We start from the raw sequence: 24,748 nt of genomic DNA, 5'->3' as shown, positions 1-24,748 counted from the left end.
TAATAATTATTTCTCACAGCCCTTTGGAGCTTTTCAGCTTCTTTTTGGTCACTGTTGGTCAGAAAAAAAAGCCCTAATAAACTGACTATGCAGCACCAAACAGCAAATGCACATGAGTAGCAACTAATCGGTGTACATAGTGTAACATATAACAGCTGAAGAGATAAATATATCCATCAGCAATTAGTGGAGACCAAAATAGAGCTAATAGGAGATTGACTGTTGGACTCACATTAGCAAAATGCTAATGAAAGTAAAGCTCGATTGATGGAAGTGTGTCTGAGCCTGAATGATTGAAACTTAAAATCCACTATTTTGCGCCTTTACGTCTGATCTTAGAATGATTTTGGATTCCTACATTTAGCATCTTGGTGACTGTTACTTCTGGTCATAGATTCTCATTATGGAGAAGGCCACTTTTCATTTTTGGAAGGCAGTAGCTCTGTCCACTTCAGTTTTGGCTCCAAGGCACCTGCCCTCCCTTTTAGCAGCTTCACTGCTGCAACTGCTTGAAATGTAAAACACATCATTTGTCTTTCATCCGAGAGCTGAGGAGTTCAATGGCACTGGGTGTTTATTGCAGAAAATGACCAAAACTGGATGCAGGCCATAATATGCAGAGCTACTTGAAAGACCAATCTTGCCAATCTGCTTTACAATCACACTCTGTTTAACATCAACTCATACATTTTGTTATCTTTTTTTCTTTCTTTCAAGTCACTGAAGCAGTGTTTCTTATCCTTCCGCCACAAGGCTGCACATTGAAGCAATCATATTACAGTGACAGAGAAAAATTACTTCTCTTTGAAGGTCAGTCAGTCTGTTGGTTTAGTACACAATTATGAAATCAAGGAGAGATGAGCAAGTGAAATAAGGGGGTAAAGTGTTGATAAAACAGGAATATCGACAAGTATTCTGTTGAATTCTTTTAAAAAAGCCTTAACGACGCAAAAATATTTTAAATATTTATGGCTTTAAAATGTATTGAAATTTTAAAAGACATGTTTGTTAACTTGTTTTGTCCTATCAAGGTATTGTAATATACATTATTGAAAACTTCAAAACAAGTCTTCACACTCTTTCTTTCTGCTCTCGCTCCATTTATTGTAAGAAAATAGGTGTAAAAAAACCACAGAAAAGGCCCAGGCTAACCTCGATCTGACACAGCAGGTTGTCTCCGTTTGTATTTCTCATGCTATCAATACCTGTCGCTTATTTTTAGAGGAGACTTTTAGAGAGAGACATCTTTTTAAAAATAGAGTATTAAATTATGATGCTATCAATCCGAGAGGGATTTTGAGCTTCGACTTCATTCAACTCAGACTTAGTACAGTATCTTCCCTGGAGATTCTTATCCACAGGTCCAAGCTGTGTGTTGTGAAACAGAAAATAAGAGTCAGTCTCTTTAGAAAGTGCAACCCTTATTTTTGGCACAAAATGTAAAAACAATGGTTGTGCCTCCCATATTCAGCAGTTCAGGGATATATTTCTGCACAGTTTGAACTCTGGACTACAGGTGAACCATGATCTCTGGTGAGGGCAATTGGACCTCTAGCAGTCAGCCAGTATTGAGGGTTGAGTACAATAAGATTTTGGACATGATTCTGCCTCCGGAGCTAAAAGAAGAGGAGTTGCAGTACAGTAAGACTGTGAACCGACTTTGCAAACTTAAGTTATCTCTGAGCTTGTTCATTTCACGTGACAGTGAGATTGAGAACACAGGTTAACGGCGCTGTGCTCCAACGTCCCGCTCTTAAAGCCGATAAGAAAGGAGGGCGCTGATGCATGCTTAATAGCATGCAGGGCTTCTTTTATGGCTTCTAAAAAGGGACACATCACCTATCCTCTCTGGCCAGTATGGTGGTGACAGCAGCCGCCAGCACCCTGTCCACTAAAGCTCCACAGAGAAACAGCCACATATGTGTCTGAGGTCATGCATAGAGTACAAACACGTCCATATATTCAGAGAGACTCCATGATATGACATGCACACATTGTACTAAAGACAGAGATCCCGTTTCTCAAAAATAGCATTTCTCTGTAAGAGTAAATAGCACTTTCTAATTCACTTAAAAATTATACAACTCCCTCCACATAGACTATGCAAACAAACACACACACACACACACACACACACACACACACACACACACACACACACACACACACACACACACACACACACACACACACACACACAAAGTTTTCTGTATCTGTATTTCCAGGCACCTCTGCACCTTATTTAGAGATTTCCGTGTGGAGGACTGCAGTCGTCAGTGCTTATAAAAGCCTTTAAGCCAATGCAGTTACTTTTTTCTTCCATTACTGGGACTAGCTGTTCTATAACCCAAAGTGAGAAGATATCAGAGAAATAAGACGTCTATTGTGTGCTTTTATTTGTTCAGCTCTGGAGGTGACTGCTTTCTTTCACAAAATAATTCTGACAAAATCCTGATTTCTGTCAGAACTTTGATTTCACTGCTTAATTGTGGTGTGTATTAAGCCAAAGGTCCGACTAAGTCATTAGATCTTTTAGTTTGCATGGAATGCTTTATAATTATGGAAACCACAGAAGAGACTAGGTTCACTCGGATGACAGGTGCAGACATAATGTAGATGTTTTTAACATGAAAAGCCATCAAACTCTAATTGACTGCACATACACTGAACTTTATCTGACCAATTCTGGCGTCACTGATCTGCAAGACTATCCCTGAGAGTTTCTGTTTAGCTAAGGTTACGCAGAGGAAGTTCAGCTCCCCATGGAGTCATAAAGAGAGGAATGTCTGTTCCAGATATCAGCGGCAGAAAGCCAACCACGCAGAATTGCAGGAACGCAGGGAATGTGTCTCTCCCATTTACAGCGAGCCCATCGCAGACACTGTCCAGAGTGGTTTCCCGCACTATAACTTTAGTGTCTGGCCAAATCAGGAATGCACAGCAGTGAAGCTCAGCCACAGCTAGGGTTATGTGATTTTGCATTTGAGCTGTCATCCCCTAAGATTTACATTTATTTATGTCTGCTGGAGATGGGGAAACTTTGACTCCCTGCATGTTTGTCTGTAGTGTTGTAACATGTCACAGTGTCAAAACAAATATGTGTAACGATGTCAGAATCTCTATGTGTGCAGCTATAATCACACTTTATTTTCCTGTTTTTATCATATATACAGCTCACATTTCTTCCCTCCCTCTTATCTTCCTCATGCTCACTTTGCTGCAGAGTCCACCTAATTTTTTGGGCATCCTGCCAGCAGCTGGCATGGTAACAAGTGTCATATATAGATGTTATGTAGCTGCCATCAGCACTAGAGTTACATGACCTGATCTATAAATACATGATAGTGACATGATTTACTGGCCTGCTTCCAGGACATGGTCAGACCAATTAGATAAGGCAAAGGAGATAGAGTAAATCACTTCGCCCACCTTGAAGGAAGCAAACTCATCTGTCAGTGTGGACAGAGCTGCTTTGATACTAATAGAGACACTCTGTCTTGCCTTTGGCTACTGCCGCTGAGAAAGAGAGGAGGGGAGCGTGTTATTGTGTGGAAGTCTGTCTACATTTATCTGAGTGCATGATGCCGACTGCAGCCCAGGCTTTTTTTTTTTTTGTTCTACATCTAAATTCCTGCAGGGTCTGGTAGAGGGGGGGTCACACTGTGGTGGCCAAGATAAAACACTCAAGGTAGAAATCTCACTGTATCAAACAGGTCTCCACTTGGTATTATCTACAATCACATTCAGTGCTGCCGAAACAGCAGCAAACATAAAACTGCTGTTTTCCTTTATAACTCCAAATCTGCTATTTTCTTCTACCTGCTCATGTATCGCAAGTGAATTTCAAACATTTGTTCCCTGAAGTCCAGAGCACAGGAAAACCATAATTTACATAGCTATTAAAACACCCAATAACTACTGAAAAAAATTAGGTTTCTGCAAGAACAACGCTTTCATTCCAAAAGCTAAGTAAATGGAGAAGTGTATTGGGGGCAGACTGAGTTAAAGCCATGCCGAGACCTGTTCGGAAAAGCAAGAGTATACTGCAGTTAATGTCACTTTGAATCCCAGATGCCTTATATCTGTGGCTCGTTTTGCCACAAATTATATATACATTTTGTATTAAGATTACCTCCAGCAGGAAGCAGCACCTCAAGTTAAACTTTGACACACCTTGACCTGTGCTTCTCTGTGCATTTTGCCCTGCTGCTGACAGCACCAGGCCCGCTTGCTTATAGAAATTACTCGTTCACTGCCTCTGAATCCTCTCACCCAAAAATAAATCAACTAACTGAGTAGCTCATAACCTTATCACACTCGCACAGAACCCACTCTCATTTCTGTCCTCCATGAGCTCAGATGAACTTCTCCGGAGGTTTACAAGAAGCTGACAAATGTAAAGCTTTTAGCTCACAAAGCGTCAATCATACCAGATTATTCTTCCCGTTGTGTGGCTAAAGGTTTAAAAAAGATGACGTGCATAGCAACATGAGGCTCAGAGATGACAAACACAGACCAAAGAGATTCTAGATTAATTTGTAGACCTTTAATTATGAAGGATCAGATAAAATGTCATTTCAAATTGGGCTGCTATTTGCAATGGTAACCAGAGCTCCTCTGTCATATCTGCTTTGTATCTTTCAGCAGCTGTCACAATAAAACCTGTTAAATTTAAACTGAGAGGTAGGACAGCCCTAAGTCTTACAGACAGGACTCTTAGTGTCACTGTTATTTAGTCTTAGCAATTAAAAAGAAAGACAGAAAGAAGAAGTTGAGGATAAGATGATGAAGGTCAGGGTGATGGAAGGAATGAGGAGAGGGTGACAGTTGACATAGTAAAAGAGCAAGAATGAGAGCTCAGAAGTGGCAGAAAAGAAAAAAGTGCAGACAGGAAACAGAACGATGAGCTATAGCGATTCTACAGTGTCGACACTCAGGGTGATTCTCTCATCATTGCGCAAGATTTAAATGACAAGCCTTCGCTTCTACCCAACAAGCCCCCAGAAAAGCCACAGGTTAGGCTTCAGTTGACACGTGCAAAAATTTGATTTTCAAATTTTATAGAAAACCAATATGCTCTTTTTGTCCTTAGCGACATAGCACAAGACTTTATCAAATATGCTTATTTGCGTTCTTCCGTAGAGACGAATGAGAATATATATAAAATCTATTATATTAGACACATGTATTTAGGACTAAATGCTGTTTCCACCTTTCCAGTCCTAATGCTAAGCTAAGATAACTGGCTCCTGCTACGTATTTATTGTATAGACACGACACTCATCTAACTCTTGGCACGCAAGCAAAAGGTCTAACACTTTAGCTTATTTGTATGTCTGATTTTATTTCATTTCAGACCGGCTTTCAGCAATACTGATTTAGTTAATTATCAGCACCAAATGTTTTGGAGGATTATGGGATATAACTAAGTGAAATGAGTCTCAAAAGAAAAGTTCAGTCTAATTAAACTGTATCATGTGTAAGAAGGAAACGAAAACAGCTGACAGTCACACTGTTGAAGTATACAATGAGAGACAGATTGTGAAGATGACGATGATTGAGAAAGAAAAGAATGTGATGATGATGATGATGATAATGGCAGTGAGACCTTTGTGAGAAAATCCCTTTTGCCCCAAGCCTGAATCAGCTGCCTCTTCCAGTCAGCCTCGTCTCAGACGGGCAGAATGGGTTATAATCGCACGTACCTGCTCAACCAGAAAGCCCTGCATATCCAGTGTTTGTAAAGTGCACATGAATTTCCTACAAGTGCAAATGTGCTGTGGTCCGTGTGTCGGAAGTGAGATTATCTGGTCTGTCACTTTGCCATGAGTGATATGGTAAAACACCGCCAAGGACTCTCAAAGGCCACGAGGAAAACTTCACAACTGTCATGTCAGTTATGCAGTGTGTTTTCACAGGCACACTGTACGAAGCTCTTAATCTCAGTATCTCAAGGGAATAGAAAGGCAGTTGTTCTCGCTCAGTCTTTCCCAGTGGCTTTCAATGACGTTATATTTTCCTTTGAGATAACATCTAATGAGAGACAGTGAGCATAATGTGTAGGTGACAAACCAGAGAGCCAGGACAGATGTTAACCCAAGATGTCATCATATGTTGTGCATTTACAGCCTTTACATATATTGAGGTTCTGAATTCTATCCAGTGTCAAATTGTGGACTGAGAGAGGGTGACAGTTTATTTGGTTTTTCATAGTAAAACCCAATAGAAATGAACGAGGAGCGATTATAAAAATCAGCAAAAGGAGGTCACAGTTTTTGCCACAGCGTCACATCAGCTTCACAACGAGACAAGTCCCCGGTCAATATTTGTCATTTCTATGTAAATGTGACTTCTTTGACATCTCCACAACTTTTTCCTCACTTTGGGTGGATGCTTTGGTGCTTAAAGGCTTAAGGGGAGCTTTAGTGAGAACAACACCTTGGTTTCAGCACCGCATTCTTTTGGATCAGATTACCAGGCACCGCTGACGGCTGTGGTTATGTCACTTCTGTGGTAAATTTTCTGCACAGCTCTCGAGATCAAATAGGATTATAGTACTTAATCAGAAGCACATTCTGATTGTATTTATTACTGCAAAAAAAGATGTTGCCATGAGATTCGTGCATCTGCTGAAGAATTGCAAAATGTACAGTATATAAAATTGCCTCTGAAATCATTGGCTGCAGGGAGGGGAGAAACAGCATGAGGTCGCTTTATGACGGTGCATGCATCGACATTATTTGCAAATGCAAAATATACGCAGCGGTCATATCTCACCCGGCTAATCAATCAGGTTGCCTGTTTCTTTTTTGGCAAACATCGTCTGCAGCAGCCACTTGTTTCTGTGTCAGCTGTGGTTCTTGTTATGCTGTTATATTTGTGAAGCTGAACACAGCACGTCTCCATGGCCCCCTATGGGTGTTGTGTACATGGTTTTGCACCCAGCAGTTCAGTTTTTCGGACAAATCACATTAATCTGGATTATTGACACAAATAATTTTTTTTCCCTTTCATTCACTTATTTCCTCATATTTTTATGTTTTCTAATATTACTATTTAATGAACACGCTCTGTTCTGTCATTGCTTTTAGTTCATACTGTGTTTGCAGAATAAGCTAAGGAACACTTAACAAAGAAAAAGGTTTTCAAAAAAAAATGGTCTGTAAAAACCTTGGACTGAACTAGTTAAACGCTAAAAGTCATACATTTATATCCATTCTTTGGGGGACAAACTGGTGAAAACTGCAGTACTTTGCTGAAAAGATGCTGTTTTTACATTGTAGCAATGACTCAGAGGGTTTTAAAAACACAGAACCAAGCAACGGCTTCTGGGTTCCAATCAGTCAGAATGACTCAGACCCAACACACTGCTCTCTCTGTTATTACATTTTAGAAAATAAGACAAAATGAATAACCGTGTCATATGAATATAGCAATGAGCCAGCAGCTAGATAATTGTATTAGAGCCAGTGAAATGTGGCTATGGTTGTCTGTCTGTGTGGCTCTCTCTCCCTGTTAGGCACTCTGTCTTTTTCCCTCCGTCTCATTGCCTTTTTCTATAACTCATCTTGTTTTGCATGCAGGAGTTAAGCAGACATTTTAGCCATATTAATATGTGAATATAAAATCCATTTGCAGTGGAAATCAATCATGAGGACAGTGAAGCCCATCATGCTGCTACTTGGAGTCGACGCTGTGGGAGTGTGAATGCAGAGGACAGGTGCTCAGTGACAATCCATGGAAATCCTTCCTTATAACCTGGCCTTGTCCTTACACAGGGAATGTATCCCATCCCATCTATTCAAGTCCAATTATTATAGTACTCGGAAAAAAAATTATACTTATTGGTCCATTAATGTGCCAAAGTTTTTCAAAAGGATTGTTGTCATATGGTTCCTAGACAGAACGAGAGAAAGAAAGAAAGAAAGAAAGAAAGAAAGAAAGAAAGAAAGAAAGAAAGAAAGAAAGAAAGAAAGAAAGAAAGAAAGAAAGAAAGAAAGAAAGAAAGAAAGAAAGAAAGAAAGAAAGAAAGGAAGAAAGAAGGAGGAAGAAAAACAAACAAACAAAAAAAAAAGAAACCATATTATCTTGGCAAAGGGCAGCTTCTCCGTTACCAAGGTAATTCTGCTGTCAATCAAGAACTAATATTAAAAATGTGAAACACAACCCTTTTTGGCCTTTAAAAGAATTCCTGTTTCTTTCTAGAAACATTGTGGTAATTCACGTATTTGCTATAGAGTTAGGAGAGTAGATCAATATCAATTTAATATCTGCGTCTTCAATAGATATAGTGTTGTGACTTGTTAAGCCTTGCTTAATCACAATGAATGGAACCAGATGGGTGACGGGCTTCTGCTGTTGATGTTTTCTTTTCTTTTCTTTTCTTCCTTCCTTCTTCTTGTGTTTGGTTCACATCTGTCACCACAAGACAACCACTGATTTATTATGAGTCCAGACATTATCAGGAGTACTCGTGTGGCTTTTGAATATGGATACAGATACGAGTATTATCTGCTCGCCTCAAGCCAGCTACAGTGTGTACCTCTACTGGAAAATATCTTGATTTAATTCAACATTGTTATTGTTTGAACAGATATCTGTGGGTAAAGCATACAAAACAGACCAGGACATGCACATCAGATGTCTGTCACAGATTACCAGAAATATATTTATTTGAACAAGCTTGGCGTAGCTGTTTTTAGTACTAACTATCACGATCGGTGCAGAGATGTGCTCTCTGTTACTTAGGACTTGCTGTCAGTAGTGGACATAAACGATAAACTGCCCTAAATATTGATGTTTTGTTCAGAACCCTAATCTATCAAAACTCTGCTACACTCTATCTCCAGAGAGCAGTCGAGCTGATGACGATAAGGTCTTTAGTTAGGAGTCACAGTGGTTGGCTACAGCTCAAGTCTTGAGGATAGGACTATTCCTTATCTAGCCCACAGTTAGTAGCACCAATGTAATGCTATCATCTACTGTGGATAAGCCTGGATGTGGATAACAAGGATTTGCTATGAGCTGCGCAGTATACAACTCAGCTGATGAAACAATTTTAAAGCCCCACTCATACCTGCTGATTTATAATAAACTGCAGGCGTCTGTGGAATGGTGGTCACTCAAAGATGAATGAGAAACAGTGAACAGATGAGGATTGCACACACACACATACCGAGCTCCAATAAGAGATGAAACAACTTCAGTCATATTTCAATTTAGACTTAAGGAATCTTCTCTGTAAATTCCACATATTCCTTATTTTTGGCATTAACACGTAGAGGTCCAATTCATCATTTCATTTTTGTCTTATCTCAAGCTGATGAGTCACAATTCAGCTCTTCTGTGGAATTACACGATACTGTACAGGAATTTGCAACCAATACTACAAGAATTTGTAGACATTAGTTATCATCAACAAAGTTAAATGTCTCAATAGAGTCCAAATATGATTTGAAACATATATTTCTATAAATTAACAGAATCTATGTGACGCCACTATTACAGATACTCTCAAGCAATGCATCTTACATATGAGATATTAGATAAGTATCAGATTAATTTGTCAATTATTTGTTTTTTCTATTCTGTCAATTATCTTAAGAACCAGTGATACCAGTATGAATAGGGCCTCCAATCTTACCGTCTCCTGAATATTGGAGAAAAACTATCCATACACTTTTCCTGTGTTTTTTTGAAATTATTATTAGTTGACTGGCTAAACCTGCAGTTCCCAAGCCAGTATATAAAGGCGTGATTAAACTATAATACAAAGGACATTACTATCATGTATTTCTAGAATTTTTTTCTCATAGATTCCAAAGAATTTGAAGCCTCTTGTGAACTCCCAATACACTCTGACTGCTATGTTTTATCCACTGCGTGTGTCAGACAGAAATGACCAAAGACATAACATCAGTAATCTTAGAGTGTGAAGTTATGCATGAGTTGTCAGATTTCCTTTTGAGTTGCCAAGATGTTTTGTGTTGCACAACTGTACTTAATCTTGTGATGCTATCTACTGAGTGACAGCTAATTATGTGGCTTCGTAGGAGCCGCAAAACACCTATAGAGTCCAGTGTGATTGCTTGTGTGTGTGTGTGTGCGTGCGTGCGTGCGTGCGTGAGTGCGTGCGTGCGTGCGTGTGTGTGTGAGAAAAGCCATTCTTTTCCTGAGCTTGTCTCTATTTGTTAGATGCTCATGGTTAATATACTAAATACTGTACTGATGATTTTGATGCTGCATATTAATGTTAACAGAAGTGACATTTGCAGTACTGATTTTTCTTAAAGTACTACAAATTAATTAATTTTTTTCATCCGTTAAATTCTTCAGACATGCTGTTTATTGGTCAGCTGTTTCTCCAGTTGTAAGTTAGGCTTAATGAGTATGCAACACAATTAGTGCATCTCTGTTATAGGTCAAAACCGAGCTGTTCTCTCTCTTAAGCAGAGATATTGATCATATTGAACACCAGCCAAGCCTCTCGTGTGTTGTCTATGTGTTTTGTTTTTCTTCCTCAATATTAATCCATGAAACAGAATTGCACAGCTCCATCTAAAATCCAGTGTAGGCCAATTGAAATGAAACAGAGATCCTTTAAGCCCATCCAACCATATCACTGTTTTCTACTAACCCCACTTTATCTCAGTTCAGGCATCCCTAATCCACAGCATCAAAGTCCCATCTCTTTACATTCAATATCAGAGTATCAACAACCGGTGATCTGATATGAAATTGTCTAACAAAGGGACAGAAACTTGGGAAATGGTCGGGGATATGGCTTTGTCTTTATATAACATATATTTCTGTGTTGAATTTTTCTATTTCAATCTTATTCTCTCTGCATTTGTACTTGTTTCTGAGTTATTCTCTCACTGACCCAAACAAAGAATTGGGAATCGAAAAGCACACACAGCCCTATGGGATATCAAAGAGTCTTATAAACAAAATGAAATGCCAGCTTGTGTCTGGCTCCCTCGCTACTGTTCAGTCGTCATGACGGTTCATTATTCCCTTTCAAACCTATGGAGAAATGTCTTGATCCTAATCCCCTCATGTGGCAAAAAACTTGAATTACTATTGGATTTGTGTCCATTTAAGATGGCTTTTCTTTTATAATAAGCCTTAAGGGGAAAAAGCAGTAGGGATTCACAAAGCAGAGAGAGGTTGACTGTGGAAGTAGACTTGTCCTTCCCATACCCTTCCCTGGTTTCCTTCCTTGCTTTTTCTATGCGACCATATTTAAATTCCATCACAAGACTTATGACAGTATGAAACTAAGCATCCTCTAGCTGTCTGCTCCAATCTTTCGCTGCACCCCCACTGTTTTGAGATCCCTTGACTGTTCACATTGTCGCTTGTACCTTAAAGGTCAATGAGTTCAACATCTGTGACACTGTATTCAGAGCAGCAACACTTTGAAAACTGATACCTTACAATCGCTGTTAAATTTCCAATATTGTATAAATTCAGATTTATTATTATTAAATAGGTTCACAGGTACAATATAAATACTTTAAAAGTGTCAAAACACTCAGTTCATGAAGAAATGCGCGCAACCTTTATTCAGCAACTGAGCTGTTTGGATTTCTGTAAGTTTATGATATCACAAACTAATCCCAATGTCATATCTTCACCCTCAGCATGGCCCATAGTTTAGCCCTTTATGTGGAAGAAAACACCAACGGTTATTCTGTCGCAGTGCCAGCAAGCTCCAAGACCAAAAAAAAAAAACAGTGGTTGGCCTGGGTGCACGTCACTCTGAAAATAGTCAGCCAATCAGAGAAGAGGGTCAATGACATTTATCCACCCGAAAGACACAGACCTAAAACAGCCTGTTCTTGGTAGAGACCCAGAGAGAAGCTTAAGAGAGGCGATGTAAAACTGTATTGAGATGGTTTTAGTACTTAACACTTTTTATGAATATCAAGACTGCAAATAAAACCAGACCAGTGTGAGACATGGGACCTTTTAACACAACATTTTTGCTGCATATTTATTTCTTTATGTGAAGTTGTTACTGGGGGAACACGTTTGAAAGACCCAGCCAAAATCCACAAATATGCTGCTTTCGGCAGAGAGATAAAAACACATTTTTTTGCTTGTTTTAAGCATCCCTATTGGTCTCATTAATTGGGCCCCAGCCTGCCCGTTATGAGACAAGCGTGACTCCCCATTTGTTATACCCCGCTACAATTCGCTGGTCTCAAGAGTTTTGCCCTATGGAATATTATCCTCAGACAAAAACCCTGTTTCCCAGAAGGCTTGTGTTACTGACACGTCCAGACTCTGAAAAGCCTCTTGTTAACTGTAAAGTGAGCTTGTTCAATTCTTTCTCAAGTTTAATCTCACCCTCTTTCTCTTGCTCTCATTTCTGTCTCTGTTAGTGTCTCATTGTTTCTCTTGTACGTTGGGGACGATAAATTAATTAAAAGAAAAGACTTTGAAGTTGGATACTTTGCCTCAGGCCACTCTGTTCCATATTTGTTGTGGTGGCAGTTGCAATTTTGTTGTTACATTGTTGTAATGACCCAGAGATTGAGCTACTGAACAATGTCATGTTATTAGGTCGGAGATCCAGTTCAGCATAAAACCTTGTTTAAATTGTTCCCCCAAAGGCAGAATCCTGTCTGATGTGTGAAATTTCCCAATGCTTGTCCTCTTCGCTTAATGTCAGTAACTTATTTTTGTGATTACAATATTGAAATTTTAATTTGGCCTGAGATAAAAGTCCTTTAATGTACCTGTATCAAAGTAACAATGAGCTCAGCCCGTGCTTCAGGTTGGGGAGTAACACGTTACCCTGTAGTTGGATGACAATTTCAGAAACTGCTAATTGCTAAACTGTCATAGTTACTGTGACAGTTATGACTGAAGCACAACACTGACACATTTGCAGAATGTTTGGATTGTCACCTTTCATCTGTTTTTTGGTAGTTTGTGATGTAACTCTGTGTAATTTTATTGTTTAGCAGTAATGGAACTACAGTTGCAGACTTTGTGATGACTAGAGATTAAACTATGACAGCAGTCTCAAACTTGAGTCAAGTGTGTGTTCAGTCAACCCTTCATCATACGCAAGTCTCCTGTAAGAGAGAGGTGTCATTTTTTTTTCTCCCTCAATCCCTCTCTCCAGTCGCTCTAGCGTCTGTAATATAAATAGGGATCTGTCCTCAGAGAAATGGATCATCTGTAAAGAAATGAGACCCAGGAGGCCCTCAACACGATGATGTCATATGAGGGGGTGTTGATCTAACCCAGGATGATGGGCTGTCAGCAGCTGCAGTTGTAACTCTGCCGAGACGGACAGAATAAGGACTGAAGTAGCGAGACACAGAGCAAGGGAGGAGACAGGAAGTCAGGTTAGAAGGAGAGTAGACGTACTGTAGAAGAGAGAAAACGCGAGTGAATGACAGAAAGACAGACGATAAGGGAAAATTGAGAAGCGAAGAGACTGAATGAAGACTAAGTTAGAGGGTCAACCAGACTGGAACTACTCTGCCCAGCTGCTCCTCTCAGCACGGGACTCGGGACTATTTCCATCCATCGAACTCCTCTAACTCTGTGGCACTCCCTGTATTTCCTATCATAACATGTCATGTTCAAAGCTGAATAACTGAACGAATGATATAAGCTCATGCTAATAACACTGTCAACCCCAGCAAGCCCAATCGCATGCTTAAAGCAGCTGAAATGCAGTCTATCTCTATTATCTTCCTTACTCTGTCTTTTCTCTACTTCTCTGTCTCTCTAACTGTCCTTTTAGTTTTTATGTCCTGGAATTCCTCCTTTCTATGCCAGCAAATACATACAGCAGGTGGCAACGTTCAAATCCATGAAAATACAGCGATAATGCCCATAGTTGTCCATATACATTATTTCCACAACTGTTTGACCTTATCCTGGTAATAGCATTTGTTATAAGGTGCCACTTGATTAAAACAGGTTGCACCACAGAGACTGCAGGGATTAGTTGTCATTAAATATTTGCACCCATTTACTGGCAGATCAGTGAAGCTGTTGCATAGCTACTATAGATATGACCTGTTTATACTGAAGAGTGAAATAGGTAGTGCTTTTACGTGAAAAAAAATTGTACAGTTGACATATCTAACCTGACGCTTATGATTTTTGATTGACTAAGCCATCATATAATATAAAAATATGGACCTGGCTGGCAACTTCTTCCACCCATCCCACCCTTTCATGCCTCCATTCCTCCCTGTCCATGTTTTCCCCCTTTTCCATCTAATGTTTTCCTCTGCTCCAGCTTGCCACTTCTGAGTGGTTCTCGCTATCTTTGATGTCTGTTGTGTGTTTTAATGAGTTTGTTGTTGACGTTTGGTTGGCCTCCCTCTCTCTCTCTGCCACTCGTCCTGCCAACTAGTCCGAGGCCACAGGAGTGTCGACACAAGTTAATCAGAGCCCTTTCTACACAAACACACAGAAAATAAAGTGTATGGTCGCTTACACCTGCATACACGACTCTTTACTGCCTTTGTTCACCCTACAAAGTATGAACTCATATCGTCTGCATACACAGAGACAGACACACAAATTTATGACATTATGCATGCTCTAATCTGTCATAGATGTTTATACACAGACACCTTCTGACATGCATAAGATACAGGCAGACACAGACATATGCATATATGTATAAGAGGACAGAGGAGTTTGTTTCACTGCAGTCTCAGGGGGGCAGCTGTGTTCTGATGTATTAATCATCTTCGTTTCCAGCTTGCTAATTAATGACCCATCTGTCCCCACTCACTGATGTTCCACTTCAAACTCCCCATACACACACACACACACACACACACACACACACACACACACACACACACACACACACACACACACACACACACACACACACACACACACACACAGAGGGGCTGCGACACAACAACCAAATGCTCGTTCCAGTGATGCAACTCCAGCACTGCTTTCAGGGAAACATCAACAGACACTGTAAGCCCCGTTGTCTCATCTGCATTCAAGACCATGTATAAACTACAAGGAGAGTGTTTGTGGCAACTTAATCACGACTAAGTCCTCCTCTTCAATCGCTGAAGAGTGGCAGATGCTGTACGATCAGGCCTGCCTGTGTGTGTGTGTGTCTATGTGTGCACTTATGTAGGTGTATGTGTGTGTTCGTAGGCTTATCAGGTGAGCCCGGGCAGAGTGTCAGATGCGGTAATGGAGGCGTCAAAGACAAGCGCTGCGGTGAGTTCTCTGGCTGCCTTTTACCAACACCCCCCACACACACACACCTCCACACACACACACACACACACACACACACACACACACACACACACACACACACACACACACACACACACACACACACACACACACACACACACACACACACACACACACACACACCTCCACACCCACCCCAGCCGCCCTCCTTCTCCCTTCCTCCCCTCTCCCTGCTGCTGCGACCCAGAGGGACACGCAGGTAGACACCGGCATGCATAAGGAAGGGAAGCCGGAAGGGAGATAAGCAGGCAGATAAATAATTAAGTGGGTTCAAAGTCAAACAGACAGCAGGTCAACAGACTAAATCAGGCTGAGTGACAGGTAGGGGAGATATTGGAAAGCACAGAGGATGCCTGATAGACTGGACAGACAGACAGAGGTACAGTCAGACCTGTGGCCAGGTGCTTGTCCAGCCCGCCCCGCCTCCCCCACCCCCTCTTCACTTGCATGAGTAGAGCTACTTCAAACACCCGCCGCTTGTCTGCTGCTTTGTTCTGCTGCTTTGTTCTGCTGCTCTCTCTGCAGCTGCGAATGTTGTTGTTTTAATACCCGTCGCCGCCATCGTTGATTTTGCTTAATTTGAATGGCAGCTCTATTTCTGGTTTGCCATTTGCTTGTTTTCATTTTCATCTTTTGTACTGTATAAAGTATGTGTTTGAGGGTGTATATTTATGCGTGCGCGCGCGTGTGTGTGTCTTTTGTTTTGCATCTGACAAACTGTTGTAGTTACGGGATGTGTTTGATCATAAAAATTGCCAGTTGAATGATTTAATTTTTCATTGATCATATGGTTGATTTCATATTTATAAAGTAAATGAAGGGTGATAAGATTAAACATTTTATAACAGACATTTTCTTTTTATAAAACTACTACAGAAACATTTATAGCTGTTAAAAAACTATAAATTATAAAATGGGATTGAATTTTACATTTGTTATCTTACCAGCACCAAGCATTCTTTGTTTTAAATGCTGAGTTCAAGGTGTTAATGTGCCATTGCAAGACTGATATTTACTTTTTCCTTGAATTAGAATTAGAAATAACAATCTTTTAAAAAACATTGGGAAAAATATAATTAAAAATGTTAAGTCTTTTAATTTAGGAAACTTTTTTGGGGGGGAGTGCAGTGCTTTGGTATTCAGGGAGACTCCATTTTTTTTCATTGTGACTGAATTCATACCTCATGTGACATTATTCAACGTGTTTTCATGTCAGGAAGAGAGTATGGGTTCGTTTTTACAGCACTGTGTCATGACTACTGTGGTAGACACTCTCCCTTCTGCACCCATTCTGCCTTACTTTTACCAGTAAGATTGAAACCTATTCTGTCTTGTTGGCCTTTAGAGCATTTGGAGCCATTAACTGAACTAGTTTAAATGACGGATTGCCAAACAACAGCACTCATTAATGTGTGAAGAGATTGTTTGAATGGATTTTTTTTAATGTAATAAAGAAACTCTAACAGGTCATTATCAGATGTCGAGAATCAATATGAAACGACAGAGAGCAAGGCAGTAAAACAGTGCTGTAAAATTTCCTCTTGTTGATGTTACAGCAAGTATATCTTAATAGTGACCATTTTTTCAGTATTGTGCATATGTTGTCGGTTATAACTAAAGCCTGTATGTGTCATTTCTTTCATTTGATGATCAATTCAGTCCTAGAAGAGCACAAAGAGGATAACTTTACAGTGTTGGTCTTTAGCACCTGCAGTCCTTCCAGGTTTCATTATTACTAGAACAACACATGAATATTAATTGATGAACCAGGACTGAGTAGTTATTAGGTTGATGACAGGGCACTGATGTCACAGAACATAATGCATGCCAGAAACTCTCTGACTTTCCTTGCAGATGTGTGCAATTCAGAACTATTCATATCTTGTTTGTTCAACAAAAATAACAAATCCACTTTTTTAAGCTCAGTGTTTAAAATTTAAATACACAGTTCGAAAATTGGTATTCATTTATCCAACTTTCTCCTGTCAATGCACACTCAGAGAAATTGTATATATACTAACCTTGTCTCCTTTTCTTGGTTTTCCTCCTCTGCCCTTTATTCCTCCTGCTCCCTCTGAACAGCAAACTCTGGAGAACAACCTGACCAACCTGGTGAAGAGGAACAGTGAACTTGAGAACCAAATGGCCAAGCTGATTCAGATCTGTCAACAGGTTGAGGTATGCAACATATTGTTATGTCCTCATGTTTAGATGTTAAGTGAGATTCAAGTGGTCACCCTTAACTGTGACTTTAAAAGTTATAAAAGAGGGCAGGGTGACCTCCAGGATTCAGCTTTGGAGCTGCTATAGATTCTTAATGAGTTGAATTTAAGTTGAAGCATTTTTCTATTTCAGACCCTGCTGATGGATCTTGACCATGACTGTACTAGTAGTAAAATAAGGACTTAATTCTTTCAGTTGCCTCCTTCAACATGCTACTGATCAAATATGAATTACTCTGAACATTTAAAAGTGAATTTCAGTTTCTTCTCGTGTGTTCATAAAAGGTCGGCATCATTTTCAGACAGATTGTAGGTCAAATACATGATGACATTATACCACAAATGTAAGCAAGACATTATTAATGACTTGAATGATCTAATTTATTCATCAGTCCAATAACTGATCTGTTGCATTGCCTTGAAAATTATTAATAAATGAGATACCAGTTAGGGTCTCTTCTTTGCAGATGGTAGCACTCCTGACAATCTGACTCAAAAATAAAGGATGGGCTGGAGTAGCTTTCATCCATCATCCACTTTCAAACCATTTAAAAGGGTATTTAGGTAATTCAGACATTTAAAGGACTTTACTGTGGGCAAAGCTACAACGAGAAGGTCCTGTGTAGTACTCCCTATTTTCAAGGTGGTAACCGCTTAATGTAATGCTTTTACTGTGTTGTAAAGTCTGATTTTGTGTCTTTTGAAGGTTATTGACTCAATTATATACTTTAATACTGTGGGGATCTGCCTTTTACTTTGGTTTCCAGTTCATCTCACTTTGTTGGATGATTTTAAGGATGAATTACTGTAGCAACACTGAACAGTTTAATTCCCATAGGCACCACCCATACAAGAAATGTATGCTCCCCGGTTGATTATGATAAGATTATCTATCAAATGGCACATAACATTGAAGCGGAAGCTTTATTTGACTTGTCACGAGCTAGTAATGTGTCACAGCCCACCCGGTTTGACTTAGTGACAACCTTAGAGGAGTGTTTGCACTCTGGTGTCCTGGTGTGAACCTCTACCTGTCTGCAGAAAAATATACCTCGGTCAGTCTTGTCACTGCTGACCTCTGCCATTTTGGTTTATGCTGTAATTTAATGGAGGCGCTGTGTGAATTCAGCCAGAGAATACTAATGTGTAGCCATCGAGTGTTGTCTCAATGGTTAAGCGTCACTAACACACACACGCACACACACACACACACACACACACACACACACACACACACACACACACACACACACACACACACACACACACACACACACACACACACACACAAGAACATACTTTGTGTCTTTGCACACTCCCTCTTAATAAACACCATCATTTCTCTGTGAGATCGGACATTAATGGCTGCAGAGGACAAATGCATTTTAGTGCTGCCATCACTCTGTGCGTACTTCATTTCTTATTAGACGGGCATGACTCCATTTTCTCGGAGTCACTCTGAGGTCCATGAACAGCAACTCATGCAGCAGCGCACCCAATCAAAATTAAATGATCGCTACGTGATTCATTAAGTACAGACAAACTGTTCGTCAACAGTGCATGTGAAGAAAAAAAAAAAATCTGTCTTCTTTTGACTTTGTCTGCATACAAATGTTGTGCTACCGCCAACAACAACAGCGAAACCTCATCAGTTATTCATCAAAAAGTAATGAGGAACGATAGCATGGGGGAGAACATGCTCCACTGACTCTTAAGCAAATTATTAAAATACCGCCGTGTTTGTACTCACTACAAGCTATTCTCCTATGTGATGTCAATGTCAAAAGACTAGTTTCATTATTTAGAGGAGGGATGAGGGACTGAAATGTTTACAGGTGAGGTCACATTAATGCACAGTGGCTCCTTACTAGTGGCAGGAGGACAGAGGAGGACAAATGAGGAGAAGATGTTGGTGGAAATGTAGAGACAGGAGAGGAGGTGGAGGAGCTGCAAAGGAAAGTGGGTAGTAAATGAAAGGGTTGGAAGAGAAAGCAGTAAAGAGGACAAGTGTTAGCGTGACTACCAAGGATCTTTTTGACCGAAACAGACCAAGGCACCGCGCCGAAGAAAATACTCAGCAATAATGCATACAACACAAAGAGGGAATACAAAAAGCGAGTTTTAGTGGAGTGAGGGAAGTGTGTGCAAAATAAGAAATCTCTGAAGTTGCTTTAAGTGTGACCTGGATTCTTCTCCCCCTTGTTTGCATCATACTGTATTGGTGCCGATATGATCAAACACAGTGTGAAACAGCTTCCAGTGTGTCAGCACACACAGCAGCGATGCAGCCATGTTCTCCGGGGGGTTCACTCCGGGGAGTTATCTTTTCTTCAGTCTTAGAAAAGATGCACTGACTTGATGATGTGGAGGATGCTTCTTTCTTGGGAAACCTCTATCCTTATCACAATATTTGGTGCAGAATTCTTGCGCTTAATGACGTTCTTGAAAACACTGAGCGAATGGTATGATTCATGGGCATTTGAAATCCTTGTTGTTGAGCTAACACGCATCCCTGTTATTCATCTACTGGATATTAATAGTCAGCGAGGCTGTTTGGTAAAAAGCATTTTCCCTAAAAAAAACACTTTAATATTTGATATTGACAAAGCAATGAATGAAACTAAATGCAGAGCCAGAGTGAAAGCTGAGATGATACTCACAACCATGCTGGTACATGTGTTACCAAAGCTCTTCTTTTCTCTCTCCGCTCTCCACTCACCCCCAACCGGGCGAAGCAGATGGCCGCCCATCTCCGAGCCAGGTTCTGTCAGAGGTTTCTTCCTCTTAAATCTCCTCCTGTTTTTTTTTTTTTTTTACTTCTACTGTTGTTATTTTTTTTCTTCCTGTTAAAAGGACATTTTTCCTTCCCTTAGCCAGAGGTTTTCTTCCTGTTAAAAGGGAGTTTTTGCTTCCAGCTATCATCCTTTGAAAATTGTTAAATTGTTGGGTTCCTTTGTGTTGGATAGTTTTGTAGAAAAGACCTTACTATGTTAAGTGCCCTGAAATGACATGTGTTGTCATTTAATGCTTTGTAAATAAATGTAATTTAATTACCTGATACCTGCACATTGTGTGCCTCATTCACAAAATACCTATTAAGCTATTTTTTATAAAAGTAATAGATTATTTTATAACATTTGGCAAGTCACTGTTTGTAAAACCAAAAACTTTGCCCCATTTTCTGATTTGTTTTGTAAAGTTTAATACTACAGTTAGTTCTGTGTAAACCACCATGTTCATTTTGCAGTATTAAAAGTTTTTTACACTGTTCAAATGGACATTTCAAAGGATGCACTGATTCTGTTGTTACAAGTTATACAAGGTTTGAGCATATTTCCATTTAATTCCCAAAGAGCTCCCGCTTTTTCATACTTATATAATACCTCTTTAAAGGCCTATGCCCTTGAGACATGAAACTTTGTCAGTGCAGGCAAGCTCTTGCATTTAACATTCCTCTCCTCTGAATTAATCTTGTAACTTGACAGTTGATCAGTTTTTCTCTCTTTCTGTCCCACTTCATTTTACCCTTACTCGATTTTTGTCCTCCCTCAATCAGGTCGCGGTTCGGCTACCCTTCATGAAACAGAGTTTGTGTTGTCACAAGGTGCATTTACCGGCAGCTTTACGAAGAACGAACTTGCTAATAAGGCATAGGTAGTCTGGCTCACGGTAGGGAAGTAACGCCCAGACGCAACTAATGCGGAGTAAGCATTGTTTGAGGAAGCAGTCAAAGCAGCAGTCAGTGTTATCAACCCCGAGGATCACTGTTTAAAGAGGTGTGTTTTAGGACTGATGGAAAAATGAAAGAATCACATCAGACATAAGCCTTGTGTGGGTTTAAATGCTAGTCTTCTGATTAAACATTGAGCTGTAAGTTATTAGCCAGGACCTGTCGAGGTGTGTGTACATTGAAGTTGATCCCACTGTGTGCAGAATATGAATCAGCTGTGTGGAGATGGCTGTAATGCTGCCTAATCCTTTGTATCAGGTCTCATCTCGCCTCGCTTTACCTTTCATCTGAAGCATCAGGGAGATCGAACAGTCTGCTGGAGTTGTTTGTTTTTGCTTATGTATATTCCTAAAGCCATTTGTAGTTCTACTTCTAGCCATAGATGAGAACATGGCAGCAGTGTGCTAATGGCATATAATGTAATTAAAGTCTTGCCGTTATACAGTCACTAGTCTATGTTTGAGCTTTAAACACATATCCTCAGTGTGTTTTATAAATCCGTGTTAGTTATCATCCATCCTTCCATCAAGGCCATCCTTTATATTTACAACATTTTAGCCAAAGGACAAATAATGTGTCAACAATGAAGAAAGAAACAACAGCCACGGTAGCAGCTCTTTGAGGCTATACTTAGACATACTGCTGACATGCTCATGTTTATCAGACGTCATGTTTGACATGTCCACCATCCAATAAGTTCTCCAACCCATACAATCAAATAGGTTGTTTTTTGCCGACCCTCAAACACACAGGTGTTTCATGGCACCTCTGATTATATTTAGGCTCAAAAAACACTTGGCTAAGGGCAGGGGGGGAAAAAACCTTTGATAATAGGCAGGAAATCAAGTGAAATAAAGTATATCTGGTTAGCATAAAGAGGCTCAAAGACTTTGTCGGCTTATAAAGCCAGACTTCAAAATCTTTGCCAGCAAAGCGTTTCCAATTATCACCTCTTTTTGACATAACATCCATGATATATGTCTCCCAGTTGCATACATAAGGCCATTCTTCCCTGTTTTAGAGCCAGGTGTCATTCAGATGTCATGAATCCCAGGGAACTATCCCAGAATCTGGACAGCACCAGAGATAAAGCTGTCAGACTGAATCCCTGCATCTGCTTGAGGATATTGTGTTTGAGGGAAGGAGACAAGGGAGGAACAGTGAGAGTGAGAAAAAAGTGGTCAGTGAAAAGTACAGAATTGGGGTCAGTCAAACAGAAAGAAGACGAAACAAATGAAGAGAAGTGGGAGTCATGAGGCAGGCAGTGGAATGAGCACAGAATGCATTCAAGATGTAAGAGTTTTAGTGTGAGCAAGAGGTTAACAGCTGTTCTGAACCGGGACCAGACCTCACTGAGTTTGGACCGGGAGCCCTTTTGGCTCGAGTAAGTCATTCTGGGAGCCATACATTGTTCTGTTTGTGCTTGTTCTGCAGTTGTGACCTTGGATGTTGATTCGATGAGTTTACATTTTAATGACTGTTCGAAAATCCTGACATATCCCCAAAATTGACGTGACTTTATAGCAAACAGCATCTAAATGATTTCCTTCTTGATCATTTACAAAATAATCAAATTAATTAACAGTCTCCTGCTTTTCAACGTTTGTTTTTGGAAAAAAATTTTTTTTTTCGAAGAGTCAACACTTGTTTGACTAATGCTGTTGGAAATGATTTGCAAAAGTTGAAGGCGAAACATGAAATAGTGTCAGTTCAATTAAAGCAGAATGTAAATATCACATTACTGTACTTTGTGTGTTGGTACTTTGTGTGTAAGTCACATGTAATGTGATTCGGATGGACTGTGCTTATAAACTACAAATTAAATGGGATTGGGATTTTGGTCATCTGACACCAGACAAGAAGACTCTGATATTTGTTAAAACTCATGAATCGAATCCTACATTTTGAAACGCAACCAGTTCAACTACAACTGAAAGGACGCCACATCTTCTGTAATTTTGTCTGACTGACCCTGTAGAAAGATGTTACCAGGCTTTCACATTATTCACTCTTTCTTTTTAATTTAAAATACACCTAAATTTCAGAAAAACCTTTTCCATTACATGAAAATATTGCATTTACTTTCTGTATCTACTCCTTCCAGCACTTCTTGGACCAGTATAAAGCAAAGACCAAGAAATAATTTGAACTAAGACTTTTAACTTAAGTCTATAAGGTGTCTATGTAAATCAGTTCATATACCTGCCACAGTTTGTACGTGGTGAAACTTTGGGATTTGGACGAGAATTTAAAATAAAGTCATGCGGGTGTGAACAATGCCTGTTAACACAGCTGGAGTTTGTAAAGATTTAAAATATGTTCGTATTTGTTATGTCCGGGTGGGAAGGTAATTTATTGTTATTATGGTGATGCAGCTGAGAGTTTTTTGTGACAAATTCACAGCATTTTTGAGACTGAATGAGCATTGCAGCATCATTAAATCTCACACAATTCAGCTCATTTCTCTGGAGTCGACCAATTTCCTCAAAATCACAGCATAGTGAGGAATTACAATGTTGAATCATAATATCAGGGGAATTTAAGAAGCAAAGACTCAATTTGAGTCTGCATGATTGACACATAGAAAGTCACAATTATTTGCTGAAACAGTTGTCAGTCATTTTTAACTGGCAAAAATCATCTATATGCTATAACTGTTCATTCTGTTTAATTTTAGCTCGTAAGTAATGCAGCACTCATTTCACAATATAAAAATATGGGTGAATAAATTGAATCTTGACATAATGCTTGAGCTGAACTCAGCCTAATGATGTATGGGAGCATATGTGCCCAGTGAGACCATCCCATAGGAGAGGCGGAGGTGGAAAATGTGGTGACGGTTTACTAGCTGATGTAGTTTTATGATGGACAGCTCTTTTGATTTAATGTTATGCTGTCTGTTTAAAATAAGTGGGCTACATTTGGATTTGTATGGTCTAGATTGGCTTATTAATGACTTTTACAATTAGAGATTTGCTTTTCTTGATACTGTGTTCCCTTTTTCAAAAACTCTTAACACATAACTCACAATTACTGCCATTTCCTACAACTAAATAAATAAAAATGTGTTAATTACTCATTAGGACATAAAACACTGATTGCCTATTTTCCTTCCTGTATGGCCAAAGACTTGTGCCAAGTGAGGAAAGGGGAAAAGTTAGGCGGACTACAGAAAATTTGGCCATTACAGTGTTTCACCTTCCCAGGATAGTGTTCCCTCCATCTTACTCTCCATTTTTCAACGCAATACAGTAATAATTTTCTTCTTGGATGGATTGATTGCTGCAAGTCCCAACATATCAGCAGAAGATAGCCAGCGATGGATCGCTCATGCAAATAGATTCCTCACCAGGTGTAATACAACAGAGAACATAAGGTGTAAAGGCTGTGAAAACTGTTTTAACAGTTTTAAAAGAGTGAACTCATCAGAGGAAATATGTGCTTCCAATAGTAACAAACTGTACTCAGTTGCTATGAGGTCTGCATTTTACCTTTGTTCCTAATAGAATGTAACTATCACTGC

General features: G+C 39.7%; 1 protein-coding gene across 4 annotated transcripts in view; it reads left to right on the top strand.

Annotated features, from left to right (window-relative positions):
• The window catches only part of mid2 (midline 2), a 152,225-nt gene that overhangs the window by 88,506 nt on the left and 38,971 nt on the right, over positions 1–24,748 (top strand). For 3 of the 4 annotated variants that reach the window (XM_069694502.1, XM_069694501.1, XM_069694504.1), the window contains 2 exons: positions 15,166–15,231; positions 17,356–17,451. In XM_069694502.1, coding sequence (XP_069550603.1) covers positions 15,166–15,231; positions 17,356–17,451 — 162 coding nt within the window. The remainder of the gene's footprint in view (positions 1–15,165; positions 15,232–17,355; positions 17,452–24,748) is intronic. The other variant, XM_069694503.1, reaches the window with a different exon arrangement.

This window comes from Brachyistius frenatus, unplaced genomic scaffold (assembly GCF_029030835.1).
Source record: "Brachyistius frenatus isolate BFR_SWC_R1_liver_20210118 unplaced genomic scaffold, ASM2903083v1 Contig_17, whole genome shotgun sequence".
NCBI lineage: Eukaryota > Metazoa > Chordata > Actinopteri > Embiotocidae > Brachyistius > Brachyistius frenatus.
Note: the sequence above shows the minus strand (reverse complement) of the source record. Positions and strands in the feature narration are given on the sequence as shown.